Genomic DNA, 22,307 nt, shown 5'->3' with positions numbered 1-22,307 from the left:
ACTTCGTTGAGCTTTCATTTGTGATGGCCAGGTCGCTTCTGAAAAAAAAAATTTGTTTAAAAAAAATCGGTGACTGACTGACGAAAGGACCGTTCGTTGCGTGCGACGTTAGCGGCTCGGCTCGGCTACGGCAGTGGAACGAAACCAGAACCTGGTGCTTCCATGAGCGTTGCCGGGGCTTGGCGGCTGGGCACGGCACGGGCGCGGCTCGGTTGTGTCCAGCGGACACGGGTAGAGGAGGCATTGCACAGCACGTGTACGCTTTCTGCACATGTATGCACGCCGCACGTGTACATACACAGCACGTGTACGTAAACAGCACGTGTACGCATTCTGCACGTGTGCGTACGCAGCACGTGTGCGTTCATGCGCAATGTACGCTGCGTGTGTACGCACACATCACGTGTACGTATGCAGCACGTGTACGTACGTGCACCGCGCACATACGTACACGTATACGTATGTGCGCGGTGCACGTACGCTGCACGTGTATGTACGCTGCACGTGTAAGTACACTGCACGTACGCTGCACGTGTATGTACGCTACACGTGTAAGTACACACGTGGAGCGAGTCCGAAGGCGACATTTCAGACGGAGGTACGAAATGATGCAGCCAAAAGCAAGATTCAGCGTCGAGGTGTATAATATTTATTTTTCTTTGTATATTTCCCCGAAATAAAGGCTACAGGTTAAAATATCGTATTTAGTCGTCGTAATCATAATAATATTATCATACAGAAGACTGTACAAGTACTGTGGGGTGTGGGGGGGGGACGATTGGATTGACGTTAGCGATGAGAATTGTTGCGATGAAAATTCCAGTCGAGAGAATTCACCGTTGGTCAAGATCCTGAACGAAAAAGCAGTCGCCGGTCTGACTCGAGTTGGATTTTAAACTTCGATCAGGCTGGGGTCGGGAGACAATCGATTGGTAAAACAATAGCAGCAGCAGCAGTGGCAAAGTGAATAACGGACGGTAAAGGAACGGGACTCGGGAGTGAGCAGCAGGCAATGCTGCGGGGGAATTCGGAGCGGCCACTCTCTCCAGCAAGGAATTTTACTGAACTATAATCACATTAAAAAAAAAAAACTATTAACAATATATTTGTTTTATTTTACCGGGTAAGGCCCCCACTGAATTATACGTAGCTTTTTTTCAGAAGCGACCTGGCTATCACAAATGATAAATGAACGAATTGGTGGCTGATATCATCACGTGGACATTGATAGCAGTCACAAACACTCTAAAACGCGTGGTGATGTTGATTCTAAATGCGGAGGGGAAAAAAACCCGGAGGACCCAGAGAAAAATCCACGCGACCACGGGGAAAGAGAGAGACACGCAAACTCCGAATATACAGCAGCAGGCGTCAGGGTCGGGATCCAACCCACGACCTCCTGTACACCAGGCGAGGGAGTTAACATCTCCTAGCCACTGTGATGATGATGAGAGAGAGAGACACGCAAACTCTAAAGATACAGCAGGCGTCAAGGCCGGGATCGAACCCACGACCTCCTGTATACCAGGCGAGGGCGTTAACATCTCCTAGCCACCGTGATGATGATGAGAGAGAGAGACGCAAACTCTAAACATACAGCAGGCGTCAGGGTCGGAATCCAACCCACGACCTCCTGTATGCCAAGCGAGGGAATTAACATCTAGCCACCGTGTTACAGAGACCTGATATGACATCTACCGACAGGGGGAAATCTTCCTTGGGGGTTCAATCGACGGAATCAAAACAAATCCGCGAGGCTATCGCGGATTTTACGTCGGCGTTGGGTCCATCAGGTTCGGGGGTTTATAGTTGGGTTGGTGGTGGATCGGAGTTACGGCTTTAGGTTTTCGGGTGAGCAATTATGGGTTAGGAGTTGGTGGGTGCTTAACGTTTAGGTGTTTAGGGTTGGGGTTTAGCGTTCAGGGGTTTATGATTAGAGATAGGGGGGGTTAGGGTTTAGAGGGTTTGTGGTGTAGGGTTTGGGATTCGCGTTTTTAGGGCATTAGGGTTCGAGGTGAGACTTTAGGGATTTCAGGTCAAGGGTTGGCGTTTAGGAGCCAGGGTACATGTGGACGTTTATGAGTCGGGGTTAGTGTTGAAGGGTTCGGGTCATCGATAGAGTTTATGGGTCGGGGGCTAGAATTAGGGAGGGGTTTAGAGTTAGGGAGGGGTTTAGGGTTCGAGTTGAGGGATTCGAGTTAGGATTGAGGTGGTGGTTGTGGTTTGGGGTGCAGGGATTCGTCTCGGGACCCAGGGTCGTGGACTGGGGGTGTCTCAGAGCAGTTTACTTTGCTCTGTCTGCCGGGGGCAGTAAACCTCGGCCTCTACGGAATGTGCCATGGTGTGAACATCGTGATCGCAAAGGGACATCGCATGCCACTTTCAAAATAACAAACACCGTTGACGCTGATGGTGCTGATGGTGCTGATGGTGTTGATGATGGCGTTGATGATGATGGCGATGCTGATGGTGTTGATGATGGTGTTGATGGTGATGCTGGTGATGCTGATGGTATTGATGGTGTTGATGATGGCGGTGCTGATGGTGTTGATGATGGTGTTGATGGTGATGTTGGTGATGCTGATGGTGATGCTGATGGTGATGCTGATGGTGATGCTGCTGATGATGGCGATGATGATGGTGTTGATGGTAATGTTGGTGATGTTGATGATGATGCTTGAGGCTGTAATAAAGACGGCGACGCTGGCGCGTGGCTGCACGATCGACCGATGGCCCAAGACTCGAAAGCGCCGCTCTCCGGCCAACATTCACAACACCACCACCTCCTGCTCCTCCTGCTCCTCCTCCTGCTCACCAGCATCATCATCACCATCGACAACATCATCGTCGTCAACACCATCATCGACCTCGCCATCTCCACCATCATCAACATCGCCGCCGCCCAGACGCCGATCCCGAAAGCGCCGCTGCTGCCGCCGCTGCTGCTGCCGCCGCCGCTGCTGCTGCTGCTGCTGCCACTGCTGCTGCTGCTCGTGACGGAGGCTGCTGGCGAGAATCTCGCTCCACAGTCGCGCAGCTCCGTCGCAATCGACGCCGCCACCGCGACGCGCCGCCGCCGCCGCTCGAAGGCCGCAGCCGGGCCCCAGCAGAGAGCCGAGGGCCCTGCGGCCCGGGTGCTGCCGCTTCTCCGGGAGGACGCGGGGCCCCGCGCGAGGCCCCGTCAGGGCCCACAACTCGGCCTCCCTGCGTCCGGGGTGCTGCCGCTTGCGGGGGCCCGACCGGGAGGGGGCCCCCGGCACCTCCTCGGCGGCCCTCCGGCCCGGGTGCTGCCGCTTCGTCGGCGAGGGCCTCGAGTCCAGGCCTTCGGAAGAGGAGGGAGCTGAGAGAGAGGAGATAGATGAGAGAGAGGAGAGATGATAGGGAGATGATAGAGAGGAGAGAGATGAGAGAGAGAGGAGAGATGATAGGGAGATGATAGAGAGGGGAGAGAGAGTTGATGGAGAGAGGAGGGAGCTGAGAGAGGAGAGAGATGAGAGAGAGGATAAAGAGAGTGATGAGAAAGATGATAGAGAGGAGAGAGATGAGAGAGAGGAGAGATGATGGAGATGATAGAGAGATGATAGAGAGATAGATGAGAGAGATGATAGAGAGGAGAGAGATGAGGAGAAAGAGATGATGGAGATGATGGATAGATGATAGAGATGATAGAGAGATGATGGAGAGGAAAGAGATGATAGAGAGGAGAGAGAGATGATAGAGAGATAGATGAGAGAGAGATGCGAGAGAGAAGAAAGAGATGATTGAGAGGAGAGAGAGAGGTGAGAGAGGAGACATCGTGGTTAGCTAGAGGGGTCGAATCTCAACGGGTCGTCATCATTCACCATCGTCAAGTTTCGCTGTCACCGACGTGACGCATCATTGCAGATTCGCCCCCATCGCTTCCTGTCGTCCACTCCATTCGCATCATCTCCACCCTTAGAACATTCACACCAGACTCGTTGGATCATTCTTAATTCTTCCGTAAATCGCCTTGGGGACTGTCCATAATTGACGTCACGTGATTTTTGACCCCCCCCCCCCCATCGTCACACGGCGTCACAAAAGTCAGACCCCCCTCAAATATGACGTCACAAAGCTCTGCCACCCCCCCCCCCCCCCCCAAAATATAAAACATGCTTCAAATCGCTTTAAACTATTGTCATTGTAGTGCGTATTTAATGTGGCGCTGCACTCTGATGTTGTGGGAGAAAACATTTATTAAAAGGCATATTTAATTAAGTAGAACGTGTTGTCTATATTTATTTAAAGTTACGCATTTTGATGTGACGTCACATTTCTCAAACACCCCCCCCCCCCCTTCGTCACACATCGTCACAAATGTCTGACCCCCCCCCCCTAGGTGCGTGACGTCATTTATGTACGGCCCCATGGTTGTTAAGTCGCTATATAAATGCCGTTAAGGTGATTTAAGATGAGCCCTTTGATGAGAAGCGACCTGGCTACCACAAACGAGAGCTCAACGAAGTGGCTCGTCGTCATCATCATCATCATCACGTGGACATTTATAGCAGCGGGCAAATACTCAAAGCGCGTGACGTTGATTCTAAACGTGGAGGGAAAACCCGGACGACCTGGAGAAAAATCCACGCGGCCATCACAGAGAGAGAGAGACGCGCACAAACTTCTAAATACAGCAGCAGTTGTCAGGGTCAAGATCGAACCCACGACCTCCTGTATACCAGGCGAGGTCGTTAACATATCCGAGCAACCGTGATGATGATGACAGAGAGACGCACAAACTCCAAATGTACAGCAGGTGCCAGGGTCGGGATTGAACCCACGACCTCCTGTATACCAGGCGAGGTAGTTAACATCTCCTTGCCACCGTAATCACCCAGAATGCTCTCTGCGAGAGTTATTGGGATCCCGGCCCCCAGTTACAGACGGACTTGCCAGAGCTCATGCTTACACAGCCACAAACTCACGCGGTAACACGCCTACAGCTCTCTCGTCAGTCCACTGCTGGATGAGTCCCTCTCCTCACCAAGGGGGGGTGGGGGGTATTTGACCATACTTCACCACGCTGGTCAGTGCGAGTTGGTTTGATTGTGGACACAACAGAGATGGGACTACACACATTGATCTCCACCATCAACTCCAACACCATCATCACCACCCCCATCACCTACATAATCATTCACACCATCACCTCCATTATGATCATCATCATCATCAACCCCACCATCACCTCCACCATCACCACGACGCTTGTGCCAGGCTATGTGCACGCTAAGGCCACGTTAAGCGTCGAACGTCCGCTGGCAGGATGTCACGGGGCAGACCCAGGTATGAAATGACTGGCCGATGCCCCATCTGTGCCCCCTACTGTGCCAACTTGCGGTGTTTAAGCCGCCCGGCGCTCCGCTCGCTGCTGTGAGCGTCGCTCCTCCGCGACTGCCTCCCACTGCCCAGGAGCAGCAGCGTCGTTCACGAGCCTCCTCCACACAATCATCATCATCACGATCACCACCATTAACTCCATCATCAACACCACCACCATCACCCACAATCACCTCCAGCATCATATCACTCCTATCATCACCCCCCACCAGCTGACAACAGGGGGACATTCCCCCCTCCCCCACCACTCCCTTATACACAGCCGTGGACATTCCGCAGTGGATAGAGAATGGATGCCAGGATGGCGTTACTTTCAAAATGCAGGTGAGTTCTGAACACAAGATATCGACCTTCAGGTCTCGGCGGCGGTCGAAGCAAGCTGGCAATCCCGTCTATAAACTGAGCCTCTGTGTTATTATCTCGAAGCAAGCTGGCAAGCCCGTCTATAAACTGAGCCTCTGTGTTATTATCTCGAAGCAAGCTGACAAGCCCGTCTATAAACTGAGCCTCTGTGTTATTATTTCGAAGCAAGCTGGCAAGCCCGTCTATAAACTGAGCCTCTTGTGTATTATTTCGAAGCAATCTGGCAAGCCCGTCTATAAACTGAGCCTCTGTGTTATTATTTCGAAACAAGCTGGCAAGCCCGTCTATAAACTGAGCCTCTGTGTTATTATCTTGAAGCAAGCTGGCAAGCCCGTCTATATACTGAGCCTCTGTGTTGTTATCTCGAAGCAGGCTGGCAAGCCCGTCTATAAACTGAGCCCTCTGTGTTATTATCTCGAAGCAAGCTGGCAAGCCCGTCTATAAACTGAGCCTTTGTGTTATTATCTCGAAGCAAGCTGGCAAGTCCGTCTATATACTGAGCCTCTGTGTTATTATCTCGAAGCAGGCTGGCAAGCCCGTCTATAAACTGAGCCCTCTGTGTTATTATCTCGAAGCAAGCTGGCAAGCCCGTCTATAAACTGAGCCTCTGTGTTATTTTCTCGAAGCAAGCTGGCAAATCCGTCTATCAACTGAGCCTCTGTGTTATTATATCGAAGCAAGCTGGCAAGTCCGTCTATAAACTGAGCCTCTGTGTTATTATCTCGAAGCAAGCTGGCAATCCCGTCTATAAACTGAGCCTCTGTGTTATTATTTCGAAGCAAGCTGACGAGCCAATCGATAAACTGAGCCTCTGTGTTATTATTTCGAAGCAAGCTGACGAGCCAGTCTATAAACTGAGCCTCTGTGTTTTTATTTCGAAGCAAGCTGGCAAGCCCGTCTATAAACTGAGCCTCTGTGTTATTATTTCGAAGCAAGCTGACAAGCCCGTCTATAAACTGAGCCTCTGTATTATTATTTCGAAGCAAGCTGACAAGCCCGTCTATAAACTGAGCCTCTGTGTTATTATTTCAAAGCAAGCTAGCAAGCCCGTCTATAAACTGAACCTCTGTGTTATTATCTCGAAGCAAGCTGGCAAGCCCGTCTATAAATTGAGCCTCTGTGTTATTATTTCGAAGCAAGCTGGCAAGCCCGTCTATAAACTGAGCCTCTGTGTTATTATCTCGAAGCAAGCTGGCAAGCCCGTCTATAAACTGAGCCTCTGAGTTATTATTTCGAAGCAAGCTGGCAAGCCCGTCTATAAACTGAACCTCTGTGTTATTATTTCGAAGCAAGCTGACGAGCCAGTCTATAAACTGAGCCTCTGAGTTATTATTTCGAAGCAAGCTGGCAAGCCCGTCTATAAACTGAACCTCTGTGTTATTATCTCGAAGCAAGCTGGCAAGCCCGTCTATAAATTGAGCCTCTGTGTTATTATTTCGAAGCAAGCTGGCAAGCCCGTCTATAATCTGAGCCTCTGTGTTATTATCTCGAAGCAAGCTGGCAATCCCGTCTATACACTGAGCCTCTGTGTTATTATTTCGAAGCAAGCTGACGAGCCAGTCTATAAATTGAGCCTCTGTGTTATTATTTCGAAGCAAGCTGGCAAGACCGTCTATAAACTGAGCCTCTGTGTTATTATTTCGAAGCAAGCTGACATGCCCGTCTATAAACTGAGCCTCTGTGTTATTATTTCGAATCAAGTTGGCAAGCGCGTCTATAAACTGAGCCTCTGTGTTATTATCTCGAAGCAAGCTGGCAAGCCCGTCTATAAACTGAGCCTCTGTGTTATTATCTCGAAGCAAGCTGGCTAGCCCGTCTATAAACTGAGCCTCTGTGTTATTATCTCGAAGCAAGCTGGCAATCCCGTCTATAAACTGAGCCTCTGTGTTATTATTTCGAAGCAAGCTGGCAAGCCCGTCTATAATCTGAGCCTCTGTGTTATTATTTCGAAGCATGCTGGCAAGCCCGTCTATAAACTGGGCCTCTGAGTTATTATTTCGAAGCAAGCTGGCAAGCCCGTCTATAAACTGAACCTCTGTGTTATTTTCTCGAAGCAGGCTGGCAAGCCCGTCTATAAATTGAGCCTCTGTGTTATTATTTCGAAGCAAGCTGGCAAGCCCATCTATAATCTGAGCCTCTGTGTTATAATCTCGAAGCAAGCTGGCAAGTCCGTCTATAAACTGAGCCTCTGTGTTATTATCTCGAAGCAAGCTGGCAAGCCCGTCTATAAACTGAGCCTCTGTTTTTATTTCGAAACAAGCTGGCAAGCCCGTCTATGAACTGAGCCTCTGTGTTATTATTTCGAAGCAAGCTGGCAAGCCCGTCTATAATCTGAGCCTCTGTGTTATTATTTCGAAGCAAGCTGGGAAGCCCGTCTATAAACTGAGCCTCTGTGTTATTATTTTGAAGCAAGCTGGCAAGTCAGTCTATAAACTGAGCGTCCGGAACCTTCATAATCATCGTCCGGACCCGTATCTTAAATAGAGGGGTAGGACCGCTGATGAGACACTAGGTGTGGAAGCGATTCCTTGCCTATATAAACATATGACAGTCCACCAGCGTTGAGAGAAATAGACTGGATGTGGAAACCGGTCCAGAGTTTGTTTTTCTCGTCTTGAATGAATGCTGCTTACATTAACCACTCCCAGAAGGAAGGCCCAAAGGTGTAAGGTATATATATTTTTTTCCGCGGAGAGACCGATTTGTGGATATATTATTTATTGTGGAAGACAATTGTCGGAATCAAATACCGTATTCTTACCCGAGTAAAATACGCGCTGTGTTTTTTTTTTTATAAAATGACCGCAAAAAAGTTTTGGGTGCGTCTTACTTTCCGGAGTGTCGTATAATTCAGAGAACATGGCAATGGTGTCATCAGCCAATCGGATCTCTCGCGTTCAAAAGAAATGCATTGTGACGCGTTAACTGGTTATAACCAAAAAAATTACATAGATCCCCCGTATAACCTGTAACATACTGTAGGGGCAAGTGCTGTTAGCGAGTGGCACCTATGACGGCAGGAACGGCAATCGAAGCGGGTGGGTGGCCAGCACCACGCCCGGCCGCCTTTGTCTCCCCAGTCACGATGTTTACCCACAGCACCGGCTACTCATTTGAGGCTGAGTCGACCTAGGTGAGCTCCAGGGACCGGGTTCAAGATAATCGTCACCGGTGTTGGCCGTGAGCGAGAATCGAACCTGGGTGGCCGGGTTCATAGCGCAGCGTAGCGCTAACCGCTGCACCACCGCTCCCCCACCCACCCACCCGCTCGCCCGCGTTAATCACTCCCCAGGGACCGGGTTCAGAGAATCGTCACCGATGTCGGCCGTGCGAGCGGCGGGGGAGGGGCGGGCGGAGGGGGGATCGAACCCGGGTGGCCGGCTCCGTGGCTCAGCCCGGATTCAACGCCCCCTCCCCCCATCCCACTTCGACCGCCAACGCCACCGCGTACCGAGCAGGGCGCCGCTGGGAGCACCGCTGCTGGCGGCTCGGAGCAGGGAGCGCAGGACGAGGCCCAGCTCCGAGGGGCCGTCGGAGAGCCCCGCGGGGCCCGGCTGGGCATGGTCGGAGGCTCCCCGCAGCTGTTGCACCCCCCACGTGGGGACGGCGAGCAGCAGCAGCAGCAGCCACAGCGCGCACGTGGCCATGGCGAGCTGACGGGCGTGGAGGAGAGAGACAGAGATACGGGGAGAGAGAGACACGGGGAGAGAGAGAGACAGAGACACGGGGAGAGAGAGAGACAGAGACACGGGGAGAGAGAGAGACAGAGACACGGGGAGAGAGACAGAGACACGGGGAGAGAGAGACAGAGACACGGGGAGAGAGACAGAGACACGGGGAGAGAGACAGCGACACGGGGGGAGAGACAGAGACACGGGGAGAGAGAGAGGCAGATACACGGGGGGAGAGACAGAGACACGGAGAGAGAGAGAGACAGAGACACGGGGAGATAGACAGAGACACGGGGAGATAGACAGAGACACGAGGAGAGAGACAGAGACACGGGGAGAGAGACAGAGACACGGTGAAAGAGACAGATACACGGGGAGAGAGACAGAAACACGGGGGGAGAGACAGAGACACGGGGAGAGAGACAGAGACACAGGGGGAGAGAGACAGAGACACGGAGAGAGAGACAGAGACACGGGGAGAGAGACAGAGACACAGGGGGAGAGAGACAGATACACGGGGAGAGAGACAGAGACACGGGGAGAGAGACAGAGACACGGGGAGAGAGACAGAGACACGGGGAGATAGACAGATACACGGGGAGATAGACAGAGACAGGAGGAGAGAGAGACAGAGAGACAGAGACACGGGGAGAGACACAGAGACACGGGGGGAGAGAGAGACATAAACACGGGGAGAGAGACAGAGACACGGGGAGATAGACAGAGACACGGGGAGAGAGAGACAGAGACACGGGGAGAGAGACAGAGACACGGGACAGCCAGGGATGAGTGAGTGAGTGATTGTGAGGGGCAGTGGCTAGGAGATGTTAACGACCTCGCCTGGTGTGCAGGAGGTCGTGGGTTCGTCCTCGATCCTGACGCCTGCTGCTGTATATTTGGAGTTTGCGTGTCTCTCTCTCCCTGTGATGGTCGCGTGGATTTTTCTCCGGGTCCTCCGGGTTTAGAGTATTTGGCTGCTATAAATCCCCACGTGATGATGAGCCACTCGGCTGAGCTATCATTTGTGATCTGATAAAGAGCAACATCGCTCAGTGGGGCCTTACCTAGTAAAATAAAACAAATAGTTTACTTAAAGCCAATGGCGGAGCCAGGATTTTCAGGTAGGGTGCAACCCCTCCAGCAATGAACAATGATAAAGGAGTTGTTAGTAAGTAAGGACTTGTCCCTTGCTTTTTATTTGACGCGTGTGCGGCGATGGCGCAGACATCGATCGAGGGTCGAATTCGAACCGCGTTGTGTGATCGGCATCTCACTCGCTGAAGGTGTTGATGCCTTCAGGGAAGTTGTGAACTCTGTATACGCAACTGCGCACAATTCTGTGAGTCACTTATAACCGCTTTGCCGTTACGTATTGCCAATTATGGACTCAAACTATTGTCCTATCATCTCATAGACTCCCTGGCACGTAATAATATGCTACACAGTGGCAGTTGGGGTCGCAAAATTCCGATTCGTTACTAATAAACCCTAATGATCCGATCGAAATTAGGGATTTCGATCGGATAATTGGGGGGGGGCACGTGCCACCCCCCCCCCGCCCCCACTGGCTCCGCCAGTGCAGTTAAAGCAACTGGCGCTACGAACTTGGCTACCCGTGTTCGATTCCCGACATCGATTACGAATATATCTCGTCCCTGGGCCCTCCGTTGGGTCGACTGAGCCTTGAATAAAGTACCCGGTGGAGAGACAAAGGCGGCCGGGCGTGATGCTGCCCATCCACAGACTCCGGTGCAGCGTTCTGGCCTCAATAGGTGCTACTCGCGAGCAAGCACTTGCCCCAACAGTCTGTCGAAGGCTACACGGTGAAATAGTTGTCTTTGGTAGAGTTGCCACCTCGACTACAGCCGCCTAACTGTGAAAGTTTGGCAGGACCCTCTTGAAAAACCAAAGAGAGTAATGAGACTCGATGAGGATTCCTGGATAACAGAGGGGGAATGTTAAATAAATAATACATTTATTATACTGGAATTAAGTTTAACGCAGAACCGATGCCAGATCGCGGTACAAATCAATTTATGCCGCCCTTGAAGACCACACAGACGACCGGTGTGAGTGGTGGTGAGGTGTGGGTGGTGGTGAGTGGTGGGTGATGGTGAGTGGTAGTGAGTGGTGGGTGGTGGTGAGGTGTGAGTGGTGGTGAGGTGTGAGTGGTGGTGAGTGGTGGGTGGTGGTGAGTGGTGAGTGGTGGTGAGTGGTGGGTGGTGGTGAGTGGTGGGTGATGGTGAGTGGTGGTGAGTGGTGGTGAGGTGTGAGTGGTGGTGAGGTGTGAGTGGTGGGTGGTGGTGAGTGGTGGTGAGTGGTGCGTGGTGGTGAGGTGTGGGTGGTGGTGAGTGGTGGGTGGTGGTGAGTGGTGGTGAGTGGTGCGTGGTGGTGAGGTGTGGGTGGTGGTGAGTGGTGGATGGTGGTGAGGAGTGAGTGGTGGGTGGTGGTGAGTGGTGGGTGATGGTGAGTGGTGGTGAGTGGTGGTGAGGTGTGAGTGGTGGTGAGGTGTGAGTGGTGGGTGGTGGTGGGTGGTGGTGAGGTGTGAGGTGTGGGTGGTGGTGAGTGGTGGGTGGTGGTGAGGAGTGAGGTGTGGTTGGTGGTGAGTGGTGGGTGGTGGTGAGGTGTGGGTGGTGGTGAGTGGTGGTGAGGAGTGAATCGAGGCCGGATATCGCGCTAACTACTGCGCCACCGCTCATCACGCACACACAGACATACAAGACAAAGATGCCCCCTATAGCCTTAACAAACTGTTGGGGCAAAGTGCTGTTAGCGAGGGGGTGGGTGGCCAGCACCACGCCCGGCCGCCTTTGTCTCCCAAGTGGCGATGTTTATACACCGCACCAGGTACTCTGTGGGGAACCGTAGTGTACCGGCGATCCGGGTTCGATTCCCGCTCACGGCCAACACCGGTGACGATTATCGGAACCGTTCCTGGGCCTCCCCTAGGTCGACTCAGCCTCAAATGAGTACCTGGTGCGGTGTGTAAACATCTCTACTGGGGAGACAAAGTCGGCCGGGCATGGTGCTGGCCACCCACCCCCTCGTGTGCCGTGCCGGCCTTCATAGGTGATCGCTAGCAGCACTTGCCCCAACAGTCTGTGCCAGGCTATACGGGGGATCTTTGTCTATGTGGGTGTATCTATCTCTGTAACTCTGTGAATGTGTGTGATTCTCTTTATATCTATGTGTGTATCTGCGTGTGTATATCCATGTATCTGTGTATCTGTGTGTATCTCTGTGTATCTGTGTGTATCTCCGTGTATCTATGTGTATATGTGTGTGTATCTGTGTGTGTATCTGTGTGTGTATCTCTGTGTATCTGTGTGTATCTGCGTGTGTATCTGCACGCACCTGTTGATACGCACCCGCAATAAGAGGCGATACCACGTCTCTCAGCTGTCTACTCCACCGCCTCAACCACACCGCCACAACCTCCTCTGCCACCACCACCACCACCACCTATCCCTCTCCCTGTCTCCAACTTATGCTGCCGCTGCTATCTGGTCTCCTCCTCCTCTTCCTCCTCCTCTTCTCTCTCCGCGCGCTCTGAGCTCGGACCCCATTTATAGGATTTCCAGAAGGAGAAGGAGAGGGAGGAGGAGGCCGAGTGGCAGTGGGGGGTGTGGGTGGAGGTGTGGGTGGCTGCGTGCGTCTGTGTGTGTGGGTGGATAAGTGTCTCTGTGTGTGTTTCACTATGTGTGCGAGTCTGTGTGTGTGTGTCACTGTGTGTGCGAGTCTGTGTGTGTGTCACTGTGTGTGTATCACTGTGTGTATGGGTCTGTGTGTGCGTGTCACTTTGTGTGTGTGTCACTGTGTGTGTATCACTGTGTGTGCGAGTCTGTGTGTGTGTGTCACTGTGTGTGTGAGTAGTGTAGCGGTTATCGCGCTGCGCTATGAACCTGGCGACCCGGGTTCGATTCCCGCTCACGGCCAACACCAGTGACGATTATCTGAACCGGTCCCGGGCCTCCCCTAGGTCGACTCAGCCTCAAATTAGTACCTGGTGCAGTGCGTAAAAACATCACCACTAGGGAGAGACAAAGGCGGCCGGGCGTGGTGCTGGCCACCCACCCCCTCGTGTGCCGTTTCTGGCCTTCATAGGTGCTCGCTAACAGCACTTGCCCCTACAGTCTGTTAAGGCTATACGGGGCATCTTTGTCTTTGTGTGTGTGTGCTGGCCACCCACCCCTTCGTGTGCCGTACCGGTCTTCATAGATACTCGCTAACAGCACTTGCCCCATCAGTCGATAAAGGCTATACGGGGGATCTTTGTCTTTATGTGTGTGGTTGGGTAATTGTGTGTGTGTGTGTGCGCGCGCGCGCGTCGGGATGGCTTCCCGTTCATAGGTGCTCACCAACAGCACTTGCCCCAACAGTCTGTTAAGGCTATACGGGAAATATTTGTCTTTACGTGCGTGGTGTTGGCCACCCATCCCCTCGTGTGTCGTGGCGCCCGTCATAGGCACTCGCTAAAAGCACTTGCCCTAGCAGTCTGTTAAGGCTACACGGGAGATCTTTCTCTTTGTGCGGTAGTGTGGAGCGGTGGCGCAGCGGTTAGCGCTCCCATTCCCTCCGTCAGTGAATGACGGATATTGAGACGGGTTCCCGGGGCCTCCCCTAGGTCGACTCAGACTCAAATGAGTACCCAGTACGGAGTGGTAAGCATCGGCATTGGGGGAGACAAACGTGGTCGGGCGTGGTGCTTCGGCCACACCACCCCCCTCGTGCCTTGCACCGACCTCTGGAATGTGCTCGCGAACAACACCAGGGGCCGATTTGTTCATCGAAATTGATTTTTCCCTGTGACGATCATTTCCTCGTCGTATGCATTTTTTTTGTAATTTTATGTTTTGCCGGTACGCGTATATACTGTATTTTCCTCTCTCACTCGTTATTTATGTGTTCATCTTTTGTCGTTGTTTAATCTTGTTTATGTTTTGCTAAGTTGGCCGCCTGAGGCACGCGCGCTCCCGGGCCGCTCCCGGGCCGCTCCCGGGGGCGCGCTCCCAGCAGCGGCTGGCGGGGGCCGCTTGTGAGGGGGCCGATGGGGCCGGAGGAGCCGGGGGGGCCGCGGGGGGGGGGGGGTCGACGGAGCTGGGCCGACGGAGCCGGGGGGATGGTGACGGAGCCGGGGGGGGGCGACGGAGCTGGGGGGGGGGGGCGACGGCGCGAGCAGAGGGAGCCGACACTGACTCACTCACACATCATGCACTGACTCATTCATCATGCGCTTACTCACTCACACATCATACACTCACTCACTCACACATCATACACTGACTCACTCACACCATACACTGACTCACTCGCACATCATACACTGACTCACATCATACACTGACTCACTCACACATCATACACTGACTCACTCACATCATACACTGACTCACTCACACATCATACACTGACTCACTCACACATCATACACTGACTCACTCACACATCATGCGCTTACTCACTCACACATCATGCACTGACTCACTCACACATCATACACTCGCACAACCACTGACCCATTCACTCATCATACACAGGTTCACTCATCGTGTGCTGACTCGCTCACACATCATACACTCACTCACTCAACATGCGCTGACTAACACATCGTGCGCTGACTCACACATCATACACTCACTCAAGCTACTACTGACTCACACATCATACACTGACTCACACATCACACATTGACTCACTCACTCATCATACACTGACTCACTCATCATACATTGACTCACTCATACGCTGACTCACACATCATACGCTGACTAACACATCATGCGCTGACTCACACATCATACACTCACTCAAGCTACTACTGACTCACTCACACATCATACACTGGGAGTGTCGTGCTGCCAGCGATGGCTGCAGGTTTTGCCGTACGTGTTATGTATATCGTTTATTGTTAAATAAAAAATCACACTTCCTATGATTACTGTTGTTACATTGTTTTTATAGCTTTATTTTGGTGATTCGAAAACATGGTTAATCTAAATTGTCTTATGGTTGTTGTTGTTGCTGGCTTGCACCACATTGTGATTTTTGCACACAGCGTTTTAATACGTTTTTTTCGTGTGGAATATTTGCTGGTTTATTCCAGGATGTTTCTGTTACGCGTTGTCGCTTTGGGATGTTCTGTGTTCAAATTTTGTTCGTTGCGGTTGCGCCCGACTTAAGAGCCGCATGGCTCACAGGGCTGTACCTAATACGTGAAAACTTGAAAATTTAATTTGGGGGGGGGGGGGTGTTTGGTTTTTGTATCGTCTGCGTAAGGGACCAGCGAATTGATGCGTTGTGGGATGACAATTGCACGAATGGCGCGAGAAAAAATTAAAGTTAATTACTCGAAGAGGCTGTGCGGGCGATTGTTTTGCCTTTGTGTGTGGCTGGAGAGCGGTGGCTAAAGTGGTGAGGGCACTGCATTACGAATCAGGCTAAAGGCTTCACGTCAATTGGTTGAGTGACGCCTGAACGGGTTTTGGGATGCCAACCACAAATTTCATCCAACCAGCGTGGTGAAGTATGGTCAAACAACCCCCAGGACCGACACAGATAGGAGTGGCCCTTTTTTCCCAGCAGTGGTTTGACAATCAGAGATTCGTTGCGCATGATAGGAGCAAGACGTTCAGGAGCTAAGTGACAATGTCGAGGTCCTCCTGCTGCCGCTGGCCACGGAGAGAGGGCTTCAGGAGAGAGAGAGTTCGTGTCGAGTCGCTATTCTTCGTCCTCCGCTGAAGGAGCTCACTGGACCCATAGACTAACACTGGATCCATAGACTAACACTGGATCCATAAACTAACACTGGACCCATACACTAACACTGGACCCATACACTAACACTGGTCCCATAGACTAACACTGGACCCATAGACTAACACTGGACCCATAGACTAACCCTGGACCTAAAGACTAACACAAGACCCAAAGACTAATACTGGATCCATAGACTAACACTGGACCCATAGACTAACACTGGACCCATACACTAACTCTGGACACATAGACTAACACTGGACCCATAGACTAACACAAGACCCAAAGACGAATACTGGACCCATAGAATAACACTGGACCCATAGACTAACACTGGACCCATAGACTAACACTGGATCCATAGACTAACACTGGACCTATAGACTAACACTGGACCCATAGACTAACCCTGGACCCATAGAATAATGGACCCATAGAATAAAACTGGATCCATAGACTAACACTGGACAAATAGACTAACCCTGGATCCATAGACTAACACTGGACCATAGATTAACACTGGACCCATAGACTAACACTGGATCCATACACTAACACTGGACCCATAGACCAACACTGGACCCATACACTAACACTGGACCCATAGACCAACACTGCACCCATACACTAACACTGGACCCATAGACTAACACTGGACCCATAGACTAACAAAGAACCCATGGACTAACACTGGACCTATAGTCTAACACAGGACCCATAGACTAACACAGGACCCATAGACTAATACAGAACCCATAGACTAACACAGGACCCATAGACTAACACAGGACCCATAGACTGACACAGAACCCATAGATTAACACTGGACGCATAGACTAACACAGAACCCATCGATTAATAGAGAACCCATAGACTAACACAGGACCCATAGACTAACACATGGTCCCATAGACTAACACTGAACCTAAAGACGAACACTGGATGCATAGACTAACACAGAACCCATAGACTTATACAGAACCCATAGACTAACACAGGACCCATAAACTAACACTGGACCCTTAAACTAACACTTGACCCATAGACTAACACAGAACCCATAGACTAACACAGGACCCATAGACTTACACAGGACCCATAGACTAACACAGAACCCATAGACTAACACAGGACCCGCAGACTAACACTGGACCAATAGACTAGCACAGAACCCATAGACTAACACAGACCCATAGATTAATAGAGAACCCATAGCCTCACACAGGACCCATAGACTAACACATGGTCCCATAGACTAGCACTGAACCTATAGACGAACACTGGATGCATAGGCTAAAACAGAACCCATAGACTAATACAGAACCCATAGACTAACACAGGACCCATAAACTAACACTGGACCCGTAAACTAACACTGGACGCATAGACTAACACAGAACCCATAGGCTAATACAGAACCCATAGACTAACACAGGACCCATACACTAACACAGGACCCATAGACTAACACAGGACCCATAGACTAACACAGAACCCATAGACTAACACAGGGCCCATAGACTAACACAGGACCCGCAGACTAACACTGGACCCCTAGACTAACACGGAAGCCATAGACTAACACTGGACCCATAGACTAACACTGGACCTATACACTAACACAGGACCCATACACTAACACTGGACCCATACACTAACACATGGTCCCATAGACTAACACTGAACCCATAGACTAACACTGGACGCATAAACTAACACTGGACCCATACACTAACACATGGTCCCATAGACTAACACTGAACCCATAGACTAACATTGGACGCATAGACTAACACTGGACCCATAGACTAACGCTGGACTCATAGACTAACACATGGTCCCATAGGCTAACACTGAACCCATACACTGACACTGGACGCATAGACTAACACAGAACCTATAGACTAATACAGAACCCATAGACTAACACAGGTCTCATAGACTAACACTGGACCCATAGACTAACGCTGGACTCATAGACTAACACATGGTCCCATAGACTAACACTGAACCCATACACTGACACTGGACGCATAGACTAACACAGAACCCATAGACTAATACAGAACCCATAGACTAACACAGTACCCATAAACTAACACTTGACCCATAAACTAACACTGGACTCATAGACTAACACAGAACCCATAGACTAATACAGAACCCATAGACTAACACAGGACCCATAGACTAACACAGGACCCATAGACTAACACAGAACCCATAGACTAACACTGGACGCATAGACTAACACAGAACCCATAGATTAATAGAGAACCCATATACTAACACAGGACCCATAGACTAACACATGGTCCCATAGACTAACACTGAACCTATAGACGAACACTGGACGCATAGACTAACACAGAACCCATAGACTAATACAGAACCCATAGACTAACACAGGACCCATAAACTAACACTGGACCCTTAAACTAACACTGAACACATAGACTAACACAGAACCCATAGACTAATACAGAACCCATAGATTAACACAGGACCCATACATTAACACAGGACCCATAGACTAACACAGGACCCATAGACTAACACAGAACCCATAGACTAACACAGGACCCAAAGACTAACACTGGACCCATGCACTAACACAGGACCCATACACTAACACAGGACCCATACACTAACACTGGATCCATACACTAACACATGGTCCCGTAGACTAACACTGAACCCATAGACTAACACTGGAAGCATAGACTAACACTGGACCCATACACTAACACATGGTCCCATAGACTAACACTGAACCCATAGACCAGGGGTCGGGAACCTTTTTGACTAAGAGAGCCATGAAAGCAAAAAATTTGGAAATTTATTTCAGTGAGAGCCATATAATATATTTTAAAAGTGAATTCAATTAAATGTCAGTATAATAAGCCTCTGAATTTATTCTTTTAAATAATGTTGTTATAACACTCACCATTAATGCGACTTCTGGTGCTGCATGGATTTGCTGATGTCTTTGTAGTCGGGTTGGTACTTGGTGAGGTTAAGCTTCATGCAAGCGTTGAGGCTTTCATCCGTTAAACGTGATCGTAGGTTGGACTTGATGTTTTTAATATGTGAGAATGACTGCTCACATGCATACGTAGATCCAAACATGGTCAATACAGCAATACTCACATGCTGCAGTGTGTGGTATGTGACAGGAAGCGCGTTCCAAGTTTTGAGAATCAGCTGGTCTTCGGGTTGGAGTTTTTTCATTTCTGTCCACATGTGCTTGCTCGCCAACTCCGCTTTCTGTCGTGTGATTCTTTCCAAATCTTCATTCAGTGACTTGAACTTATTCACCCACATGTCTGAGGCCTTCAGGTCAGCCACTTCTGCTTCAAAATCTCTGACGGAGACACCAGGGATGTAATTCAGGTCGGCTGTGTTCAGTGAACACTCGTTTGGATGGGTGATGAACTTAAAAAGACGAGTGTGCTCACGAAATTCTCCAAAGCGTGCTTTGAAGGACTGTAGGAGACTGGATGTGCAGCCAGCTAGCTGGTGGAGATCAAGGTTTTGAATGGGCTCACTTGCTGTGCATGCATCTTTAAATTGGCTCAGTTTTTCAAAATGTAGTAAACGACCTGTTTCAAGATCCGTGATGAAAAGCTCCAGCTTGTTTTCAAAAGCAAATACAGCTTGTTGAAGGGATAACACTGTATTTCCAATGCCTTGCATTTTCACGTTGAGCTGGTTCAGATGTTCAGTCAGATCTACGAGATAGTAAAACTTGAGGAGCCACTCGGTGTCGGCTAGCTCAGGATGCCCGACGCCTTTCATTTCAAGGAAAGTCCGGATTTCGTTCAGGCAAGCCGCAAAACGGCTAAGCACCTTCCCTCTTGACAACCAACGCACATTGCTGTGCAAAAGCAGACCAGGATAGTTATTTACAACTTCATCCAGCAGTGTTTTAAACTGGCGATCATTTAAGGCTCGGGCAACAATAAAGTTGATCACACGAATGACCAGCGACATCACTTCGCCAAACTGCCTGTCACACATCTGAGCACAAAGTGCCTCCTGGTGTATAATGCAATGGAAACTTAGGATGGGTCTATTTTCATGTTCACGGAGAAGCGCCATAAATCCTTTGTTTTTCCCCACCATACACGGAGCACCATCAGTGCACACTGAGAGAAGTTTATCCATAGGTAGACTTTTTTCTTGAGCAAACTCCATGAAAGACTTGAATAAATCCTCACCTCTTGTGGACCCTTTTAATGGCAGAACAGCAAGACTTTCTTCGCGCAGTGTGTCACCAACAGCATATCTTGCAATCACGCTGAACTGCGACAAATGGCTCACGTCTGTCGACTCATCCAAAGCCAGAGAAAAGAACGGCGCTGCATTTATGTCCTTCACTTGCGTTTCCTCCACTTTGTTTGCCATCACGATGGTACGATCATGAACAGTTCTTGCCGACAGAGGCATGTCTTGTATCCGTTTGATTATCTTGTCTTTGTTCGGAAGATCATCAAAAAGTTCATTGGCTACATCCAGCATGAACGTTTTAGCATACTCGCCATCTGTGAATGGTTTTCCGTTCCTCACTATTGCTAAAGAACCAGCAAAGCTAGCCGAATTATAGTCACCTTGCCGGGTCCATACGCGGAGTTGCTGCTGGCTAGCTTGCACCCTGCTCAGAAGCTCTTGGCACGCTTTCTTTCTGCTGTCTCCCGCAGGGTATTTTGATGCAAAGGTAGCGTGGCGCGTGTCGAAGTGCCGCTTTACATTCGACCGTTTCAACGGTGTAATTTTGTCATTGCAAATTAGACACACCGCAGAACCCGCTCTCTCCACAAAGGCGAATTCTTCGGTCCATTCGTCCTGAAATGTACGATACTCGTCGTCTTTTTTTCTTTTCGCCATCTTCTTCGTCGAAGGGTTAGCTTTGAGCTAATGACCGAGCAGACGCAGTCTCAGACTGATTCAAAAGGGGGCGTTTACCTGTTTTACCCAGCAACGGCAAACGTAGGCCAGTATCATCCAATTAAAATAATGGACAATTGCTCCTGCAGCCCTGAACAGGACATGCGCAGTGAAAAATCGATGGATGGATTAAAACAAGTGAGAATATTTCGTTTTATCTGCGAGCCATATGCAATCATCAAAAGAGCCACATCTGGCTCGCGAGCCATAGGTTCCCGACCCCTGCACTAACACATGGTCCCAAATACTAACACTGAACCCATAGACTAACACTGGAAGCATAGACTAACACTGGACCCATACACTAACACATGGTCCCATAGACTAACACTGAACCCATAGACTAACACTGGACGCATAGACTAACACAGAACCTATAGACTAATACAGAAACCGTAGACTAACACAGGTCTCATAGACTAACACTGGACCCAAAGACTAACGCTGGACTCATATACTGACACATGGTCCCATAGACTAACACTGAACCCATGGACTAACACTGGATGCATAGACTAACACAGAACCCATAGACTAATACAGAACTCTTAGACTAACTCAGTACCCATAAACTAACACTTGACCCATAAACTAACACTGGACTCATAGACTAACACAGAACCCATAGACTAATACAGAACCCATAGACTAACACAGGACCCATAGACTAACACAGAACCCATAGATTAATAGAAAACCCATAGACTAACACAGGACCCATAGACTTACACATGGTCCCATAGACTAACACTGAACCCATAGACGAACACTGGATGCATAGACTAACACAGAACCCATAGACTAATACAGAACCCATAGACTAACACAGGACCCATAAACTAACACTGGACCCTTAAACTAACACTGGACGCATAGACTAACACAGAACCCATAGACTAATACAGAACCCATAGACTAACACAGGACCCATAGACTAACACAGGACCCATAGACTGACACAGGACCCATACACTAACACAGAACCCATAGACTAACACAGGACCCATAGACTAACACAGGACCCATAGACTAATACAGAACACATAGACTAACACAGGACCCGCAGACTAACACTGGACCAATAGACTAGCACAGAACCCATAGACTAACACTGGACCCATACACTAACACTGGACCCATAGACTAACACTGGACCCATACACTAACACTGAACCCATAGACTAACGCTGGACCCATAGACTAACACTG

General features: G+C 50.0%; 1 protein-coding gene across 2 annotated transcripts; it reads right to left on the bottom strand.

Moving 5' to 3' along the window:
- Positions 1 to 626: 626 nt before the first annotated feature.
- LOC142931080 (uncharacterized) lies at positions 627 to 13,382 on the bottom strand. Of its 2 annotated transcripts, none has more exons than XM_076074498.1 (3): positions 12,750 to 13,382; positions 9,176 to 9,377; positions 627 to 3,340 (listed from the first exon to the last, which is right to left on the bottom strand). In XM_076074498.1, the coding sequence occupies exons 2-3, from the start codon at positions 9,369 to 9,371 to the stop codon at positions 2,769 to 2,771; spliced, it is 768 nt and encodes a 255-aa protein (XP_075930613.1). In that variant the 5' UTR covers positions 9,372 to 9,377; positions 12,750 to 13,382; the 3' UTR covers positions 627 to 2,768. The 2 variants fall into 2 exon arrangements, with proteins under 2 accessions (XP_075930613.1, XP_075930614.1); XM_076074499.1 differs by having other exon boundaries at positions 12,764 to 13,382.
- Between the last annotated feature and the right edge of the window lie 8,925 nt (positions 13,383 to 22,307).

The sequence above is a fragment of the Petromyzon marinus genome, chromosome 48 (genome assembly GCF_048934315.1).
Source record: "Petromyzon marinus isolate PM22_M1 ecotype Great Lakes invasive population chromosome 48, UKy_Petmar_22M1.pri1.0, whole genome shotgun sequence".
In the NCBI taxonomy this organism is placed as follows: Eukaryota; Metazoa; Chordata; class Hyperoartia; order Petromyzontiformes; family Petromyzontidae; genus Petromyzon; species Petromyzon marinus.
This window is presented reverse-complemented; position numbering and strand designations above follow the sequence as displayed.